Source organism: Mytilus galloprovincialis, chromosome 10 (assembly GCF_965363235.1).
Source record: "Mytilus galloprovincialis chromosome 10, xbMytGall1.hap1.1, whole genome shotgun sequence".
NCBI classification, from domain to species: Eukaryota; Metazoa; Mollusca; class Bivalvia; order Mytilida; family Mytilidae; genus Mytilus; species Mytilus galloprovincialis.
Genome location: NC_134847.1, coordinates 66,349,612 through 66,371,527, shown reverse-complemented (window position 1 = coordinate 66,371,527; position 21,916 = coordinate 66,349,612). Strand labels below are relative to the sequence as shown.

Below are 21,916 nucleotides of genomic sequence, written 5' to 3'. Positions count from 1 at the left end.
AATTGTATGAAAGTTCTAGCAAGTCATACATTCAATACTGTCATTAGATCATTGAACATCGTTTTATTGGCATTAATATCGATTTTGTTATCAGTAAATCAAAAGCAAACTAAATATTATTGTTATATACATACACACATTTATGGATCTAAAATCTGTCGATACCTGTATCTTGACATTGCACAAGGTCATGTTTTTCCTGACTGTTTATGACGTCTTTAAACTAAATCCATTAAATGTGTAGTGATTGATAATTTAGTCTTAGATTCATGATTGTTTATTACTTGTAGTTATTAGTGGCTTTGAACTAGCTGTCAGTACTCTCAGATCATGCAGTACTTGTGTTTTTGTTCTTGTTTGGATACAAGTACTCAGCCACGTCCACTCTGTGTTTTTGTTAGATGTATATCTATATGTATTCATCCGATGGGCCCTTTTCAACTGATCTTTATAGTTTGTTCTTATACATGTTGTACTGTTACACCACTGTTCCATGTTAGTTGGAGGGTTGTGCTAACATGTTTAACCCCGCCACATTCTGTATATATGTGCCTGTCCCAAGTCAGGAGCATGTAATTCAGTGGTTGTCGTTTGTTGATTTGTTACATAATTGTTTTTCGTTCATATTTTGTACATAAATCAGGCCGTTAATTTTTCTCGTTTGAATTGTTTTACATTTATCATTTGGGTATGGACTTAGCTCATTGTTGAATCCCGTACAGAGACCTATAGTTGATAATTTCTGTGTCATTTGGTCTCCTGTGAAGACACTGGAGAGTTGTTTCATTGGCAATCATATCACATCTTCTTTTTGTATATATAAAATTGCAAATTTAGTACATGGAAACATCTCTCCATCAACAAGTTCGTGTAGTGTAACATGTAGATGAGTTAATACCTTTTTTTTAAAATAGCATGCATTATTTCTAAATTTATTTGAAAACTATATAGAAAATGTAAATAAAATTAGGGTATTGACATTTTTTTTTTATAAATAACGTAACAGTGTTATGTATTTCATAAATCTAATGATGCAATCAGGGACTTTCTATTCTATACTAACGTATAGAAAGTCCCTGATGCAATAAACTTTTTGTTAATACTTTTATAAAATAAATATCAAATGTGCAATAATAAATTCTTGTTTATTTAGCAAAACAAACAACAGTTATTTTATCTAAGAACATTTTACTTTATAAAATAATGTGGGATAATCAGAACTTTATATGTGGGACAATCAGAACTCTAAAATTTAAAAAAGTGGGACAATCGGGCATGGTTGGCATTAACTACATCCACCTGTTCAACTAATCGGTAAATAATTGTAACACCTTGTTTACCTTTATGGTCAGATCTTATTGGTCATTCTGGACAAACTACATATATAGCAACATGTAGCTTTCAATTTTAGTAAGGATGAGTGGTCTAAGAACCGGACTTTGTGTCATTTTATCTTTTTATTATATAAATATTTGTGCCTATGGTAAATGAGATAGGCCCTTTTCAACTGATTTCTAGAACGTACTGTAAACATGAGATTACTATAGCATATGTGTTATAGTAATCTCCGGTTAAACCAATGTTCTGGGTTAAGGGAGGGTGAATGCTTACAAACATGTTTCACTCTGCTATTTATATGCCTGTCCCAAGTTAATAGCCTATAAATTAGTGGTGGTCTTTGTTTTAGTATAAATTCAGTTGTTGATTTTCACATTTTTGATGCAGGAGCCTTTTAATATAGATCACTACACTGTGCAGGTTTTGCTCATTGTTGAAGGCAGAAGGTGACCTTTACATGTACATAGTAGTTGCTTGCATCCACAGACACTTCACTGATGACTCTCATTGGCATCATGATACAACTTATTATTTGTTTTATATATTACGGTATGTGCCATCACAACTAACTTTTCTGATTTCAAAAGTTCAGATAAATTCTTCCCATTTATTTATCCTTACAAATAGATTAAATAATTCATATAATTTCAGGGTTAAAAAAGGGTCTAGTACACCTTTTTCATTCAATACCAACACAAAACATTTTATCACCTTTTTGATTGGGTTGTTGTCTCTTCTCCCATCTCCATTCTAAATTTTATCCATAACTATACATAAATAAATATAGAAACATTGTTTTTTTTGTAAATTTATATACTGAAAGGTGTATATCTATATAAATTATTGATATATAAACTATTGGTAAACATTTTATAAAGAGATCTAAATCTGAAACAACATAAAATTTAACATATAGATAGAAATCAATCATTCTTTCAACTTTTTTTATCTATTATTTCCTGTATTTTCAAGAAAAGTCTTGCTTCAAAGTCTCCATTGACTAGATAATTTGATTTAGCTTCCTTCAGTTTTGATATATGTATAATACTGGGCACTTCAAACTTGCTGGCTTCTGCTGAAAATGTATGCTTGGCCCTGAATGTGTGTGCAGCATATCTGATGGTCCCTTTCATTCCATAAATAATCAATGTAATTTCAGCTCTCATGTCTGGTAAGGGTGTACTCTGCTGTGTTGGGGTTGAAGGATTACAACGTCTTATTTTCAGGGTAGTGTCATCATTATGTCGACCTATGTACTGGGCATAGAGAACATGTGGAATAAAAAATCCCATTGGAAAAAAGTCAACCAAAAAAGTGAATTGTTTGGATTGTGACTGTAAAGGTACAGGCATAAAATTGGCAGGAATCTTTAAATTTTCCACCGTTATTTTACTATCCACTTTCTGTTTAGATGTATATTTCTTTAAGGTCAGATCACAATATACAGCATACTGGTTCTTGCAGTTGTAGTTCCTGTATGGTTCACGGGAAGCAATAATGTCCTCATACATTAGAGAGTGCCTTCTATAAGCTGACCAAATTTTATCCCCAAATATGTCTTTGTATTCATGATACAGAGGAGATTCTTCAACGAGTGAAAGCTGACATGGTGTCATTAGAGAAAATCGTATCAGAGGCATAACTCCTTTTAAATTCTCTACCAAATGATCTCTGTTATGTTTGCATAAAAGCCATCTTTCCACTTCCTGCCAAAGTTCATATTCTGAGGTCACCACAATTTCTGAACTGGATAGAAACTCTGTTAATTCATTTACCGATACTGCCATCCAATCAGATGCCTTTTGGACAATAGAGAAATGCGACAAAATAAAAGCTTGACACTTCTCTTGCAAGACCTGGTTACCAGTCATCTTTGCATACTGGTACCACGAGAGTGTTCTATTAGAGTCAGGTGACTCAACAATATGCTGCATCATGTAGTCAACACAGGAATCACATAGTCTTTTAATGCCATATTTATCTGCCAGTAATAGCACAGGGAGTACTGTTTCTGTGTTAACCTCAACTGATCCACAGTATAAATACCTGTAAAATATTATTAAATATATCTTAGCTAGATCAAGCAAAATATGATCAGAGTACAAAAGTAAACATGATTTTTTTTTCTTTTTCTTTTATATATTTTTTTTTTAGGGGTGTTTGAGGGCCTGAAAAGCGTTTTCCTGGATTTAAATGTATGATTTGTGATCACAACCTAATGCCATATCGCCATATCGCAACATATCTATATGAGGAATGTTAGTCTTGATACAACACTGTCTTTTGGGATGACAAGTACTAAATATTAAATATTTCTACCGATATGTCTCCGACCGCGGACTTTCTCTTTTTTTTATTGGGAACACACATTAGTACATGTATGTCACAGGGGTGGATCCAGGTTTAAATACTAGGGGGGCGAAACAATGACAAGTATATGCTAAAAAAAAGAGAAAAGTGCATGTTTAGGGGGCGTATGCCGGGTCCGACCCTCCCCCATATTTTCTTCCATCTGAATCCGCGCCTGTGTCATACACAATTTAAAGATCTACGATCTACATGTATACACAATAAATCGGATATAATGCTGTCATGATACTAAAGAACTATTATATATTAATTTACCCGGATCCATATTATCCGTGGATTCTGCAGTGACTGTCTTTCTTTTTTTAATAAGATATTTGTCCATGATTTCCAATTTTGGATCGTCAACAACTTTTTACAAATTTATAATACCAATGATGGGCGACAATGTATGTTTCGGTAAAAAAGCTTCACAGAAAAAGACGATGATCTAGTATTTTCTTATTTGAAATAAAACTAAGTGTCAAGTACATGAAAATATTTCATATTTTTTTTTTTTTGCCAAAAAAAACTAGTGAGGCAGTTGCCTCATTGCCTCAATGGAAGCTACGCCACTGCTCACTTTAATCATATCAGACAATATTTTACACAGCAAACCAATGTATATCATAAATATGTTTGTGCCTCCCCAGTAGTTCTAACAAACCCTAATTAATTTTACTGCTGTGACTTTCCAAAAATATTCAAGAAATAAAATTTTGTCATTTAAGAAGATTATGAATCCTCTTTCCACTGGATTTTTCAGTCAAATTTGTAATAAAATAGACCAAAGACCAGATGAAATCATTAATGCATTGTGCTAGAATATCAAAGGTGAAAAGACTTGACCTTAAAAATAGGCTGTGGTGATCCAAGTAATTTCTTAACATGTGACATTCATTTTACAATGACATCCATATATATATATATATATATATATATATATGCATTTAACCAAATTACATGTAGATATATTATCAATTCTTTGCCTTTAAACACCCCTTTAGCAAATAATGTATAGATGTTGTAGTTGTTACTGTGCTTATCCTGTCACCTTTGTGGTATCACAATAGCAATGGCTAAAACAGTTTACCAAATTGCAGTTGGAAATCTTCTCCAACTAACTGATCAACTGGTAAAATATTTTAGCAGATTGCTCAAGTGAAAGGTTGTTAGTATGAAGTGAGTACTGTGAAATAAGAATTAATATTTACTACACAGTTCCAGTTAGATGATGTCTTTGTCATGAATTTCAAACAAAGTAATGACTTACTATAATATGAGTCACTAATTTAGTAGGTCTAACTTAAACATGAAAACATTCATCATAAATAGATTTAAAAAATAATAGTTAAACACTTGTTTTTAGCCATTGCTAATGTGATATCACAAAGGTGACACTCACAGGATAAATGCTGTAAGTAAAAACCCAAATAGAAACATACATGTAGTAATTTATTTACTACCAAGTGTAGCATTTAAGAATTGACACATCTCACAACTATATATTTTAGAGTATTATTAGTCATACTTAAGGAACATATCAAAAACAGGAACACAACACTCTTCTTCTGTTAGAGAAACTACAGATTCAGTGGCTTCCTTCCATCTGTCTTCACTTAACATGGCTCTGTGAAATAAACAGTATAAAAATAAGGAAATTTAGTATGATGAGATAACTATCCAACAAAGTTCAAATAAAGTGGCATGGATGTTAGCAATTATATGCAACATACAGCCTTCAACAATGAGAAAAACACATACATTTTGTACCGTATGGTCGGCAGCTCTAACTGCATAATCATTCTTCATACATGTATATAATTTAATCATTTTTTTTGTAAATTTTTTATCTGAGAAGTGTTAAAATGACGATTTATCTTTTTCGCTATGTCTGGTTGCTTTCTTTTAAAATTGATCAGATGTTTACCCAATATATATACTCTTATTTTGACAGTGATAGCTAAAATGACTCTTTTGTGGGAAAAAATTTAGTTGATTATATATGGCATCATTGAAGCATAACTGTAGCGTACCCACTCTAATAGCAGTCAGTTGCCTCCCCCCTCCCCCGCCCCAACCTGCCCCTTATCAAAAGTTATGGATCTGCCACTGGAATGTTAATATCAAGGGTTTTGCTCTATTTTTTTTCAAATTGTATCCAAAATTTTATCTTGAACGTTAACTGATTTCATTTTTCAAATATACATATACCAATTGCAAGTTTTATTTTTTCTGAGATGGTAAAATGACATTTAGTCCGGTATATCATTTGACAAGCCTCACATTCAACATCCTTATAAAAGTTTTTGCAGTCAACTACATGTATGATATATTGTTATTTGCATTGTAATGCACAAAATCAAGGATGTACATGTATACATGTATTGCTTAACTAAGAGCTTACTAAACTGTACATACATGACATAAATAAACATCCTTGACAGAATTTTAATCAAATGTTAAATCATTCATATATTTCTTTAACAGGTATCTGCACTAAATCACATGTACTATATTTTGCAGGAATTCAGTTACATGTATAATTTAATCTGAAAGGGTATACAGATGTATTATCATTTTATCTATAAATCCTTTTTTTTTTTAATGTTTTACATGTTAATAATTTGTTATGTACATTATACATTTTATTTATAAATCTTTTTTTTTTTTTTTTTAATGTTTTACATGTTATACATGTATCTGAAAAGATATGCTGGTCAATCCAATATTTTGAGGTTCTTATTATGATCCTTTTCATTTATTACAAAAAACCTTAAAAAATGTATGAATGAGATACATACATGTATATTACTACAGCTGTCTGCTGTACATTTTTACTTACTCAAATACTTCACTGGCTGTCACCAACATAATTTTGTGTGCATAGTAAGTTATATCTCCAACTTTAAGAATAACATCACTGAACATCTGATTGTTGTATAAGTTTTTGAATCTGTTGATGAAGTACTCTTTGTCATTGATGGATTCTGTTGAAGCATTCTTAGACAGGGATGTGGATGTATCTCCACTTCCTGGTGTACGCATCAACTTTTCAGCCATCTTTCTTTGGTTCTTCCAAGATGACCAAACTTTCAGAAAACTGTCTATAATAAACATGATACATGTTTTAAATTCTTTGTGCAGCCTGAATAATTTAACAGTATTTTTTGGCTATTTTAAGTATAAAATAAAACTTGCACAAAATTAGACAGATAGAAATTGTGACAACAATGTATCATTTCAGTTTTTTTAGTCAATGCTTTTCTATAATAGTCATATCAGTTGTGCAAATACAATAATACATGCCAAAAAAAATGTTCAAATTCACCATATACATGTATTAGGCACTCATTCACATTTTGTAGGCCAATGGTAGGTCCACTGAGTCATAAACAATACACATACAAATCTAATTTGCAAGCAGATGTTCAAATAATAATTGATTAATCTTGTTGCTATTTATGACAAATCAGGAAACTGGGATACAAATCTACATATATAAATCATTTGTTTGGCTAAGTCTAATGTTTACAACAGATTAACAGCTGATTGATCTATTAGTGTTATTGTTAATCGATTATTATCCGTTCACCTCAAGTGTTTAGAAGCTTTTCTGATTATAAACAATAAGCATCCCGTGTATTCTCTGTAATTTAAGTGTGTTAGCTTTACTTACGTTTACAGTACTTTATCAAAGCTAAAGGGCATAAACTAAAGATGCATGCGAGGTAAACAGGCTGAATTTAACAGGTGAAGTCCTGCATTGTTTACATTTTTTATAGCGCACCTATGATCTAAATAGCATGTAGAATCAAGAACGGCAACTCTGTGCATTCTTTTTCACGGTCTGATTGATTTAGCCAAGGATTTGTATAGTAAGACTACAAATCCTTGATTTAGCTGGGACTATTATACTTAGTTACGTTAGTATACAAGTCCCAGATTTTGGATATGATTCTTAATTCAAAAGCAGTTTTTATATTAAATCTATTTTATTATTTTACATCCTCCTTTTCAACTTGAAACATTGAAATATTTTACCAATTTTTAATGCACATTTTCCCGAGCGATATTTTTGAGTCCAGTCCCAGTGAAATTATCACAAACGATACAAATTCAATAGGACATAAGCAAATTATATTGAAAATTAATATTGTAACATGTGGAAGAAAAGGTGTTTTTTTTTTAGATTATAAAAGACAAAATAATTATGGCATGACTTCTGGATATAACATGTTTAGTAATCATGATATATATGTCGTGTACAAGTTGCGATTTTGTAAGGTTATCATTGAACATGTACAAAAATATTGTACATGTTATAACTTGTATAATGCAAATATACAAGTTATAACATGTATAAAAGTACCTCGTACATGTTATAACCTGTACAAAATATTGCATAAAAATGGTTTCAACTTGTACAAATCGAACAATAAGGATAATTATGTTTCTATCATCGCATCAGATGTTATTTACCTCAATTATATTTTCATAACTTTTTTATTATTCCTTCATGTTAGTGTGTTTTGTCCTTTTTTGATACAGTTAATGTCCAGGGGTCGGTATTACGAAGCATTCCTAAGACCTGTCATAAGATGTATCTTGAGACATGTCTTAAATGACTATCTATGGACATATCTTTATTTGATGAATTATAATTGTGAGTGTCCACTTTGAAGGCAATAGTAAAATACTTTCATTCTAGTTGACACTAAAAGACATAAGAGGATAGCCAGGATAGATGTGGTTACAAATAAAATTGGGAATGGAAATGGGGTTTTTGGCTTAAAGACAACCCGCCCATGGAGCAGACAACGTCCAAAGGCCACACATACATGCTTTGAAAGTAGAGGATATATATTTAAAACATCAAAATGACATTCGCCTCATGCAATGATCTTATAAAAAAAATGAATTATTAATTTTTTATAAGTCATGCTGAAGGCCAAAAATGTTGAAGAGTAGATCCAAAGATATTGATAATGAAGCGTGGTCCAATGAACACTATTTCAGCTCTCTCTTGCTTTTATAGAGTAAGCATATGAGAAATTGTTTTAGTCTTTGCATGCTTTAAAAAAAGAGGGAGAAGTATTACCCAAAATCATTAGGCATTGTTCTTAAATTTTTTGGAAGAATTAAGTATCTAGTATCTAACGTAATTGTCATTGGGGAAATGCAAGCTTTTAGTAAATAGTGTCACACTTATTTAAGCCATGATGGACTGCATAAAACATACAACTAAATGAAAACACATTTTGCCAACATAAGTCATGAAACATATATTTCTGAAACTTTGTGATCAGTGTCCTCTACAGAAAAAGACACGTTCTGGCCTATTTATTGTTGTTCTTTATGCATTGGTGAATTTAAATGTATATTTTACTTCATAAAGATTTATCTTAAATTTTGTACAAGTTAAAACAATTTTTAAGCATTATTTTGTACAGGTTAAAACATGTATGAGGTACTATTGTACATGTTTTAACTTGTATTTTTGCATTATACAAGTTATAACACTTACAACATTTTTGTACATGTTATAACATGTACAAAATTGCCACTTGTACACGACATATATATACTAGATATTGCCCATGTAAAATCAACACAGTTTGGTAAGGACCGTGTTAGAATTGCAGCGGAATCTTTGAAGTATGACCCCCATATCATTTCTTATCTAGTAGGTCTTTTTACATTATAACGGTTGATAACTGAAAATCAATTTCTCGATCCACTCTTAGTCTAGGCCAGTCATGTGTTTAGTAATTGTGAGTAATTAAAGTTGTATTGCTAGCTAAATAATTCTTTGATTTCGTTACCAAACGATAATCGACCAAATTAGACACAAATAATTTAAAAACAAGAAATATATTTTATTCCGATGGGAAGACAAAAGTTATGGCAACAACTGGAGAACCACCGACCAATATAAGAACTGTTTTTTTAATAATCACAACAGTACGGGAACTACTTAAAGTATAATAGACTGGATTTTTCTATGAACCCACGTATATTAAGCCATTTAAAACGGTTTGTTGTCTTGTCAACGTATATTTGTTCCGCCTAACAGAAGTCCAATGGAAACTTTGTTATAAACATTGTCATAATATATCTATTCCTTTTGGAACTTATTTTATGAAGGAACTTCTATTCCGTGACAGTCTTAACATTGACAGATGAATTATTTCAAAGCTGAATGGTCAGTTTGAATCTTTGCCGTACCTTATACGTTTGCTTTTACCTCTTTTTTTATTGTTAATTACTTGACTTGATTTCTAACACGAATTCTATATCCATACGATTGAATGAATTCATCAGGGAGAAATATCGGAAAACGCATCGTCTAAATGAAGCCATGGTATTCGACTAGCATGCACATATTCCATAAACACCGAGCTTTCAGAAATACGAAGAATATATATGAAATGTGTGTTAATCGTTTTAGTAATGTAAATCAATAAAACTTGGTACTTAAAAGAGAGAACTTTATTTAACCAAAGAAGAAGAATTCCCAATGCATGCAGTCTTTGTATGAACTTTGAACAATAATTGCATTCTTTAAATGTTGTAAGAACTCCGCGTTTGGGAGTATGAGCGTATCATTACAATTAAATAATACATGTTGCATGAAAACTTTAAACCAACTGCTTAAGTCGATGAAATGAACACAAATTAAGATATCTTACCTCTATGTGAATTAGTTATAGACATTTTATCTCAATGTTTCTACGAAGTCCGTGAAATCTTTTGTCTGTTATAACAGTTAACGTCAACAGCGTTACCTCGATACAGGAGACGTCACAATAAACAAACACACGTACAACATCAAACGAATGAGAAGGTAAGTACAAGTAATAGAAAACGTCGGAAGTACGTACATAAGTAAGAAATCACTTAATTTTTTTAGATGAATCCAATAGTGTTGTAATTCAAATTATCTAAATTCCATGTTGAACATCAAGAAGGGCCGGCTTTCAAAATTATATATGATATTCTGTTTATGTGAAAATATATTCTGTTTTCGACTACTCATTCTCTTTTCTAGTTGCTTTACATTATGTGGGCAACCTTCGAAGAAAACAGAATACATTTGATCATTGAAACATATGGATAAAAGAAGATGTAAGGAAAACGTAAATGAGACAGCAATCCAACGACACTGCATATATAAGACTGTATTTGTTTTTCATCTACATGTAGATGGACAATTATCACAATGGAAAACAATGTACTGATTTGTAGTGTCAAATTAAAGCAATTAACAAAAGAATGTGACGAAACTCTACTATATATATTAACAATGTTCTGTTGGATATAAACAAAACACTATGGCGTTGACAATATTGATGAGCACGGACTTGAGTTTTTCTTAACATACATGCAAAGTCTCAATTGGGAACTTTCCATTTCTATGTTTCAGCATTCCAGCAGCGCCTGATTACGGAGTATATATATCCCAGTTGATACAATATTCCAGGGATTGTATTTCATTGATTCGTTATGGAATATCAATTTCGCAAATTCCTATTGTCGTAACTACAACCCCGTCCTCTTTCCCAAATATGAACCATTGAAAGTTATAATTATAAGCGGGTTTGTACTACCATGAGCAACACGACGGGTGCCACATGTGGGACAGGATCTGCTACACCATTCAGGAGCACATTTGACCAACCCAGTTTTTGATGAGGTTCGTGTGGATTAGACTAATTTTTTATGCGGTGTTTTATGTACTTTTATTTGTCCGTTTCTTTTCTTCTTCATTTTGAGTTCAGTTGTCAGTTCATCTACTTATGAGTCTGAATGTCCCAGAGGTATCTTTCGCCTCTCTTTTACATAGATAAATGGGCTTCGCCTTATTCTTTTTTGTCTTTTGTTACAACATATTTATAAAATTGAAGGATTTGAAAGCTTTTAGAGAACAAAAGTCGAAACTGAATGCGATAAGCCAGACGTCACCAACGTCAGAACTAACTATACCGTAATCTTTACGCATAAAAAATGCCAAATAAGAATAAATACATTTTAAATCACATCTTTACACCGCAGTATTTTATCATTAATTCAAAAATATCGTTAATCATGATCATTGTCATCGTAAATAAAGCAAAATTATTATCGAAAAATATAATCAGGTATTACAGATTTTTCACTTCATGCACATAATTAATTGAATTTCTGATTGAATGGACTAAAATAAATGGAATGAGGAAATTGCCATTTATATGACAATTCGACCATTATTTAGATAAAGCTCTCACACTGGTATAAAACAATTACATCGCCGAAATATTTCAAAACTCAACCGCTTTCTTTGATGCAGCTATTTTCAAGGTAAGTTTCTTATTTGCATACGTTATGTATACAGTTACAATCTTCATATTTTTTCGACAAAAGGATACACTGTATATTGTATAGTAGTTTCATTGTTCAGATAATGAAATACTGTGACAATTTCGGTGTTCGACTTCCGGTGTTCGAAATTATTTAAAAAAAAAGAAGCAAAAAATAAGCAGCGGAGATACGCCGATTGCAAACGGCACATACCTTTTTTTTTAAAGTATTCTTTAAGGACATAAATGACCATTGATACTCAAAGTAATAATACAAATTGACCAACTCATGAGTACGCGACGACACATAAAACGAAACAGTTAAAACATGTTTGTTTTGTTTGTTTTTGCGTTATATTTTAGCTTTTAGGATAAAAAGATAAAAAAATAATTAACAAGATTTTTTGGCTTAAATTAATTTTTATTATAGTTACATGTACGTGGTTAAAAAGTTAAACTGTTGAAATCCACTTTTAATACTTTGTCTGAACTGCGATAATAAATGGTCAGAGTTTTTTTTCACTATGATCAGAGTTGACTTTAATACGATCACTGAAGTTGACTTATTAGTCGGTCCGAGTTGACTTGGTTCCAGTTGTCTCTTGACTTGAGTTGTCCCGCAATTAAATGGCGACACTTGTTAGTTCTAATATTTTCTGTGTTTCGTTTTATTGTATTTCAATGTTTTAAATTTTATATATGTTTTCGTATTAGACCTCTGTTGTCTGTTTTTTTTAATTGAACGTGTTTTCGTTTTTGACCTCTGGTTATAATTTTCTCGCATCCTTATTCGTTTTATATGTCTTTCTTAAGGTTCATCATAACAGACGGACAAATATGGCTGTATTTACATGCCAAAAAGTACTCTGAGTACAGATAACTGTGAAGATGGAAAAGTTTTAATGCCTGGCATCCGCTAGATATAATAAAGTTAAATGCATTTCGTGTTTCAGAAAGATAAAATCTCTTTTGGATTTTGATGGGCATTTTTTTTCCTTCATGCAAAAGGTCTGAAAATTAACTAAGTTGTGGTACAACTATGAGATGCTCCCTCAGGTAAAAAAACCGGTTTGTATTGTTTTGATTGTCCTTAATTGACATGGACAAGAGGTATCTTCCGGCGTTTTGCATTAGCGCCGATTTTTTCTTTCATTTGCGCCGATTTTTTTTTTCATTTGCGCCGATTTTTTTACAGGTAAATTACAGGTGAAAAGATATAAGAAGATGTGATATGAGTGCCAATGAGACAACTCTCTATCCCAGTCATGTTATAGTTGTTTTTTCTTTAGTTTTCTATGTTGTGTTATGTGTACTATTGTTTGTCTGTTTGTCCTTTTCATTTTTAGCCAAGGCGTTGTCAGTTTATTGTCGATTTATGAGTTTGACTGTCACTCTGGAATCTTTCATTTACCATTTATCAACCTCTTCCGTAAGCCAGTTGTACAAATGTTATGAGTTGTCAATCATAACATGTATATAACTGTTGTACTCTGCTCACTACGGGGAGGTGGAAGTAGGGTTTCGAGCAATATAAATCAATATAAAAGCTATATATTTACATACTTTAAAATCAAGTAGTAAAAACCTAAGATAAAAGCACTCTGTTAATGCTAAAATGAAGGATTCAAATCCATTAAAACGGAATACATTCAAATCTTAAATCTGTTCTTGTCGAGTGTGTATAGGCAACACATCTAATATATTCCTATAATTGTCGCTAACGGGGTCCATCTTTTCTCTGTCTGTCTTACGTACTGATGCGAGCATTCCTATAGAGTTCGCATTTTGACATACGTTACGGCCTGGATGTTCTTGATAAAATCTGTAAAAACATAAAAGTTGGGGTGCAGCTGCTCAGAAATGAGGTGTTAATAGTTATCAAAAGTACCAGGATTATAATTTTATACGCCAGACGCGCGTTTCGTCACATAAGAGCGTTACAGTTTACATATATATGTACTTAGTCTGTAGGCTAAGAATGTAAGACATTTGTCATCAGAAGGAGCGTCAGACATATTGTCAAACGCGAAGCAGTCATTGATTTCATTTGGGGGAAGGAATGGTAACCCGAAAAAATGGGATAGCCATTTACCAATGATGCTTAATTTGTCTTTATACTCTGTGAAAGTATTAACTTACCTGTAACTTACCTGTAAATCCAATTAGGAGAAAAAATTAAATCGGCGCAAATGAAAAAATGAAATCGGCGCAAATGAAAGAATGAAAATTTTCAAAATCGGTGCAAATGTCATACGCCCGTATCTTCACGACTACAGGTGAGATAAAGAGTTCATCTGAGTCAGTGAGTGGACAGTATCAAAGTAATTCAGGTTTCTGTTTATTTTTACACCTTCTGCAGAAAGGAAAAAAAAATGCCCAGCAAAAACCAAAAAAGATTTTATCTTTCTTTAACACAAAATGCATTTAACTTTTATATATCTAGTGGATGCTAGGCATTAAAACTTTCCAAACAGCACAGGTAACTCTGTACACAGAGTAGTTTTTGAGGTGAAAATACGGCCATATTTGTCCATTTGTTATGATGAACCTTAACGTCTGTTTTTTTTTTATTTTGCGTCTATTTTCGTTTTTGACCTCTGTTTTTTTTTTATTTATATTTGTTTTTGTTTTATGATGTCTGTTGTTTTGTTTTAACTACTTTTTTAAAAATTGTATACCTGTTTTCGAACTTGAAGTCTGTATAAGTTTTTTAAACTCTGTTTTTGGGTGAAATATCGTTTTTTAATTTTGTTTATCTTTGCCCGAATGGCTGAGTTTCACAAGGGAGGATAATGAGAGCGTAAGAGGAGGCCCTCCCCATTCATGCATTTGTGATTCCCTTTATAATTATGCAAATTTTCCCACAAAAGAGGAGCACGGACAACCTTGGCCTCTAATCCGCCTCTGTGGCTGCCCATAGTTAAATAGGTCTCCAAAACTAGTATAGCATATTTTTACAAGTTGTTTTTTTAAATCATAAACTAATTTGTAAGCATACTATTATTTGGCCTTTTTTTTTTTTATTCGAGCGTCACTGACAAGTCTTTTGAAGACGAAACGCGCGTCTGGCACAAATACAAATTTCAATCCTGGTATCTATGATGAGCTTATTTTCAACCACTGGGTCGAATACACTGCTAGTGGAGTTTTTTCCCGAGGGTATCACCACCCCAGTAGTCAGCACTTCTGTGTTGACATGAATTATCATTGTTATGGTCATAATTATAAATAACTTTTTACCAAACTTTGGAATTGAGAATACCTTAGCTGTATTTGGCAAAACGTTTAGGAAATTTTAATCCTCAATGCCCTTCAACTTTGTACTTTATTTGGCCTTTTTAACTTTTATCGATTCGAGCGTCACTGACGAGTCTTTTGAAGATGAAACGCGCGTCTGGCGCAAATAAAAATTTCAATCCTGGTATCTATGATGAGTTTATCGTTAGAGCTGATTCTTTGATTGTAAATCACGATATCTGCATGCTCCTCTTATATTTAACAAACTGATAAGTGTGTCAACCATTTTTACAAAAGCTCACTATTTTTCTATAATTTTTGTACACTAGTGAAAACCGAAAGAACTTGAACCTTTGTTCGTAAAAAAAACCCCAACTTTTTAATGATTTATTTATTACAGACATAATTGTTTCGTGAAAAATCCCCAACTTTTTGATGCTTTATTTATTACAGACATAATTGTTTCGTAAAAAAACTCCAAATTATTTAATGTTTATTTATTACAGACAGAATGAGAAAAACAACTCACTTTTTCATATTGTTGGCGTCATCGACTCTAATACTACTACAAGGAAACAGCTCAGAACACACATTTTGTAGTTCGGTTCAAGACATTCCTGCTGTTACACAAGATGAAGCAAATATGATTATTGTCAGAGATAGGGATTGTTCACAAGGAAACAAAACATTAAGCACTTATAAGGCAAACAATCAATTTTCATTAAAGGATGATAATCGACATAATGTAGTTAGAAATGAAAAGGCAACCATCATCACGAAAACATTTCCCGTAACATCAGTAGGACAAACGCATTGCCGGAGTATACAAAACCAATGTGAATCACAATCAATAACTGTATATCAGATTAAAGATAGTGATATTCCAGAAAATATACGAAATAGCGACAGAAGAGCTAATAGACGACCAACAAGGGGAGTGAGAAGAACTAACCGAGAAAACAGAACCCCACGAAAAAGTAGGCTTGTTCGAGAAACACCGTCAGGTAGACAACTTTACAGAAATAAGATATATAAAGGAAGAGTTATCAAACGCCAAGCTGGCCAACAAAACTTAAAAAGACACAGACAAGACATCCGTGTAAGGCTGGACACATCATCGAAAAGACGGACTATTCAACCAAGAGTGCATAACAAACAAGATAGAGTGACGTATAGAATAAAAAGGAAAGACGACAACAGGAGAAATACTAGACAATTAGCAAGAGAAGTCAGTCATGAAGATCGGCTAACTGCGACATCAAGAGATACAAAACCAAACATGAAAAGACAAGACAGACAGCGCAACACTCTAAACAAACGGAATATCAGGCAAATTAAAACAATAAGCCAATTAAACAGAAAGCAAGGACGAACACAATCTACGCGTTTATCTACAGCAACAGCGATTACAAAAAGACAGAACACATTAAATACCAAACAAAACACCTTAGATACCAGACAAAACACCTTACATACCCGACAAAACACCTTACATACCAGACAAAACACCTTACAAATCAGACAGAGCAACTTAGATACCCGAAAGAACATTTTAAACACTAGACAAAACAACTTACAAAACAAGCGTTATACCTTGCATAAAAGACAGAAAACATTAAATGACAAACAGAACACTGTGTATACAAGACAAAATACTAGACATAATGCTTTGCATTCAAGACAAAACAACTTACACACTAGACCGAAAACAATAACTACCAGTCAGAGTCCCTTTACTTCTAGACATAGCATCTTAAATGCTAGAAGGAGCACATTGAGCACTAGACAGAATACCAGACAGGACATATTAAGTTTAAGACAGAGCACCAGGCAAAACCCCTTAAGTACAAGACAAAACACCAGACAAAACAACTTGGATACTAGACAGAATACCAGACAAAACACATTAAGCTCAAAACAGAACACCAGAAACAACAACTTAGATACCAGACGGAACACCAGACAAAACACATTAAGTAAAAGACAGAACACAAGAGAAAACACAATAAGCTCAAGACAAAACACCAGAAACAACAACTTGGATACCAGACGGAACACCAGACAAAACACATTAAGTACAAGACAGAACACCAGACAAAACACATTAATCTCTAGACAGAGCACCAGACAAAACAGCTTGGATACCAGACGGAACACCCGACAAAACACATTAAGTACAAGGCAGAACACAAGACAAAATACTTTAATCACTAGACAGAACACCAGAAAAAACACATTAAGCTCAAAACAGAACATCAGACAAAACACATTAAGCTCAAGACAGAACACCAGACAAAGCAAATTAAGTACAAGACAGAACACCAGACAAAAGCACGTAAGTACAAGACAGAACACCAGACGAGACAGCTTGCATACAAGACAAAACACTAGACAAAACACATTAAGTACAAGACAACACACAAGACAAAACATATTAAGTACAAGACAGAAGACCAGACAAAACATATTTAGTACAAGACAGAACACCAGACAAAACACCAAACAAAGCACATTAAGTACAAGGCAGAACACCCGACAAAACATATTAAGTACAAAACAGAACACCAGACAAAACATATTAAGAACTAGACAGAACACTCGACAATCCACATTAAGTACAAGACAGAACACCAGACAAAATAACTTACATACAAGACAAAACACCAGACAAAATAACTTACGTATAAGAAAGAACACCTTAAAAATCAGGCAGGATACATTAAAGACCAAACAGAACTCCTTACATGACAGACAGAACACCTTTCACGCCAGACAGCACAATTTACATGTCAGGCAAAACACAATACACAATAGACCGAACACACCAAATTCAAGCAAAATTGGCAAATTAGAAAAACTGATGTCCCGACCGATTATACGAAATGACCAGACGGAAAATGTTCGTCAGCAAAGAAATGTAAGATCTCACAATAAAAGAACATATCTTCAGCCAATGTTAAGCAGAAACAACACGAGCAACATAATCTTTGCTACAGCAATAGTTTTTTCCAAGAACACACATGTTTTGAACAATGGAACACAACCTAACAGTTATTTTCCTTCTAAAGAGAAACTAGTTGACATATATGATGATACAACGAATGGAATTAACATATGGGCATGGTGGAAAATGGCGGATATCGACATAAATAAACAGGTACGTCTAGAAATCAGTTTCTATTATGAACACAAAAATCTTTGCATATTGTTTCCACAGTCTGAAAAGCAAAGAAAAGATAGCAAGGAGTATTTCATAAATCACACGTCTAGTTAAAACACAAAACCAACGCCGAAAGTGATGGAAGAATCAACAACAACAACAAAACATCACATAGAAAACTACAGATTGAGAAACGAACAGCAACAAAAAACTGTTACAAAATCCTATTTTAGAGACCCCCTTAACTACAATGTTATTCTAACGTTGATTTATAACACATTTTCTATTTTACAATCATGTATAAATTGAAGAATGTTACTCTCATTTATCATGGGTTGAACTGTTGGAAAACAAATTAAAGTCCATTCAGACTCTGACTCTGAAAGGACTTTAATTTGTTCACCAACAGTTCAACCCATGATAAAAACCGACGAGGAATGGCAATTTCTCGACTAACCACAGGTATCAATGTTTGTATAGCTTAGTTGGTCGTGTGGTCTAGGTCGCTGGACAAATTGAAAACAGTGCGGCCACGATGTCACAAAAGCCGGCGTCAGAATCACTCTAATAGAAGAACAATTAGTTAATAACAAAAATTTGCAGGTCTAACATTGTTGGGCTAAATTTGAGTATTAAATACGGTGTTAGTCCTGTATAAACAGGAGTTTTCCCAATGGAAAATATTAGAAATCATATATTATTCTATATTATTATATAGCTTTGTTGGTCAAGATATCAAGGGCAATGGGCATATCGCAGGCAGGGTTGGTAGAATGTTACCACGAAGCTGTGACACAATTGAAAACCTGATCAATTTAGTAATTACTAACCATTAAACACCTTTAGATGTAGTAGGTTCTTGAATTGTGTTGTTATACTTACAAGGACATACACTCGGAATGTAAAGAGTCAATTTTTGAATTTTGTTACCATAGTTATACTTTAGTGGGGTTTAAATTGTCATTTCAGAATGAATTAAAGGCGACGACAGATACGACACAAGAAAGTGAAATGAAGTAAGTTTGTACATATGTTATATTTCTTATTTTGCAAATCGGAAATTTCAAAATATATATCTATTTAACACATACCATCTAACATAACATTAACGTTGTCATGTTGTAGAAACAAATTGTCTCATTGTCTGTCAAACGTTTGAATTCATATATAAGATATAAGAACTGCTTTTGAAAGTGTAAATGTAGTGTCGAGGGTCTTTTTATCGAACGGTATGACGCAGAAGGTATATATGTATACCCAACACGTGGCATTCTCTCAAAACGCAACGTGTGTAATTTTTATGGTTATTTCCCAAAAAGGATAATGGTCGATATTTCGATTTTTTAGAAACAAAATATTCCCTTTAAATAAAATAATTATGAAATTATAAAAAGTAACGATTTAATCTACGTGAAGAGATCAATAATATTTCCAAAGAAAACCCGTTTTGATAGGATAATATTATAAGTTAATAAATAATTGTGCAGCACGTTGTGTTTATTTGCAAGTCTAAACATATTAATTTCTCTCGTTTTAGCATCTTCGACATAAAAGGAGTGTCAAAAATTATTGTAGCAGGATGTTTAGGTTTACTTACAACCGGAAAAATTACGAAATAAAGGATTATGGATAGCATGGAGGATTTATGAGTATTCCGGAATTCAAGATTAATGAGTAGCAGAAAAATACGATGGACAACTAAAAATATAGAAAATGAACATAAGTAAATTAGAATAAAAATGGATGGGTTTTCTGGTTTTAAATTAGAGAAAACAAAATAGCTTATTTTTTCTTTTTCCTTTATTATCATTTTCATATATACTGCAGGGTCCGTTACTCGTTTTGTGTGGACGCAAGCGAATGAATCCCCGTGAATGTAGTGCGCGTCCTTTATATTATACAGTTAGGGATTTTAGCTTGTGAGATAGCTGTCTACATACTCCATTATATAAATGTTTTGTTTCTATGTCATTTGGTTTCTTGTGGAGAGTTGTTTCATTGTCATATTATGTGTTTAAAAAGAGAGGTGAAATTCATTCAAACTCATTTACTCATTTAAATACGATCATTATAAAGTGACAACGCCAAGGCAAAAAAAAAAAAAAACAAAAAAAAAAAAAAAAACAAAAAGACAAACAGTATACAAAAAAATAAACAAAGACAAATTAAGACTGAGGAACACGAACCCCCACAAAAAAAACTGGGGTTATTTATAATTTACTTTAATTAAATTTCACCTAAAAAAGACAGGCCAAATCCAAATATTTATAATGCAATTATACATTTAAGTGGCGTGAATCATGCAGTGGTTAAGTTACACAGGAAGATGTACAAATGTAAGCGAAATATATTTTTAGATTATTTCATTGACAATTAGTTTAAATGATGCAAGCAAATCCTTTTGGAAATAATTTGATATTTTTTTGGGGGACAAAATCGGAATTTTATAGTATTTTTTTTAAAAAGTAGTCATTCATTGGATAAGACCATTTTAGGCTTTTTGTAGATATTGATTATTGTGTATTCTTTTAATCGTTTCATCCTATAATTGTACAGACAATTGGAAAATTGATATTGCCAAAAAAAAAGAAAAAAGAAAGAACCATCTAAGGAATATCACTCATCAAAGTATCTCTCAATGGTTGCAGTTGTTTGTCATGTTTGTGGCTTTTGCATGGCAGATCAACTTTGCTCTTTACATTTTCTACCTATCTATCATACTTTATCTATCATACTTTTAAAATAATTGGCAAGTATATACGTATGAAAATGTCATGTGATGGCTCCAACTCCATTGATTATAAGAATTATCTTTGTATTGCTGATATATATTGTGTTTATAGTTTTAACCTATTGGAGTTTTCAGAGATAACATACACAAACATGAAAATTAATAAAACGAGTTATTTTTATAAAGTACAATAACCCCTTAGTATATCAACACAGGGTTATAGTTGTTTGGCATTTGAGTATATCTTATATGGCTAATTAATTTTGCCCTGTACAGTTTGATCTTTCTTCATATTTTTCGAAAAGCTGGAAAACACATAATGATCATAACCAAGTGGTTTAGTCACTAGGGGTCATCCAATTTCCAATGTAGAATGTTGAATGTGGAAGTATTTGCAAGTGGAACAACTTCGGATGTTTTCAAGTCGCAAATGAAATAAATGGGGACGAAAATGCATCGCAAAACAAACAGAGATGAACAGGAATACAATCACGTGTTATAAATTTACAATTTTATTCACAATGACTAAAGCAAACATAATTCTTATATATTGTGTATGTGTATACTATTAGGCACATTCATTCTTTTTCCCATAAAAGTCAGACAAAGATTTGACATCTAGGTACTGTGTGTTGATCAAAATAATATACACCTGTGAGTTTAAATGAGTTTGTTACAGTCAATTGGTTGATTCAGATGGTGATGGATGTTACGTTTCCAATGGTGCTTACATGAAATGTCCTTGATTCATCATATTCGTAAATT

General features: G+C 32.5%; 2 protein-coding genes across 5 annotated transcripts; one reads left to right on the top strand and one right to left on the bottom strand.

Annotated features, from left to right (window-relative positions):
• Positions 1-2,120: 2,120 nt before the first annotated feature.
• Positions 2,121-10,458, bottom strand: LOC143048160 (BTB/POZ domain-containing protein 17-like). Of its 4 annotated transcripts, none has more exons than XM_076221662.1 (4): positions 10,377-10,458; positions 6,530-6,791; positions 5,216-5,314; positions 2,121-3,384 (listed from the first exon to the last, which is right to left on the bottom strand). In XM_076221662.1, exons 1-4 carry the CDS (start codon positions 10,399-10,401, stop codon positions 2,274-2,276), a joined length of 1,497 nt encoding a protein of 498 aa, XP_076077777.1. In that variant the 5' UTR covers positions 10,402-10,458; the 3' UTR covers positions 2,121-2,273. The 4 variants fall into 4 exon arrangements, with proteins under 4 accessions (XP_076077777.1, XP_076077780.1, XP_076077778.1 ...); XM_076221665.1 differs by lacking the exon at positions 10,377-10,458 and adding an exon at positions 7,364-7,481 and having other exon boundaries at positions 2,122-3,384; positions 6,530-6,787; XM_076221663.1 differs by lacking the exon at positions 10,377-10,458 and adding an exon at positions 7,036-7,128 and having other exon boundaries at positions 2,122-3,384.
• A 5,314-nt stretch (positions 10,459-15,772) lies between these two features.
• LOC143049292 (uncharacterized) lies at positions 15,773-20,133 on the top strand. The gene is made up of 3 exons (XM_076222976.1): positions 15,773-18,417; positions 19,390-19,436; positions 19,958-20,133. Exons 1-3 carry the CDS (start codon positions 15,904-15,906, stop codon positions 20,037-20,039), a joined length of 2,643 nt encoding a protein of 880 aa, XP_076079091.1. The 5' UTR covers positions 15,773-15,903; the 3' UTR covers positions 20,040-20,133.
• The last annotated feature ends 1,783 nt before the right edge of the window (positions 20,134-21,916 follow it).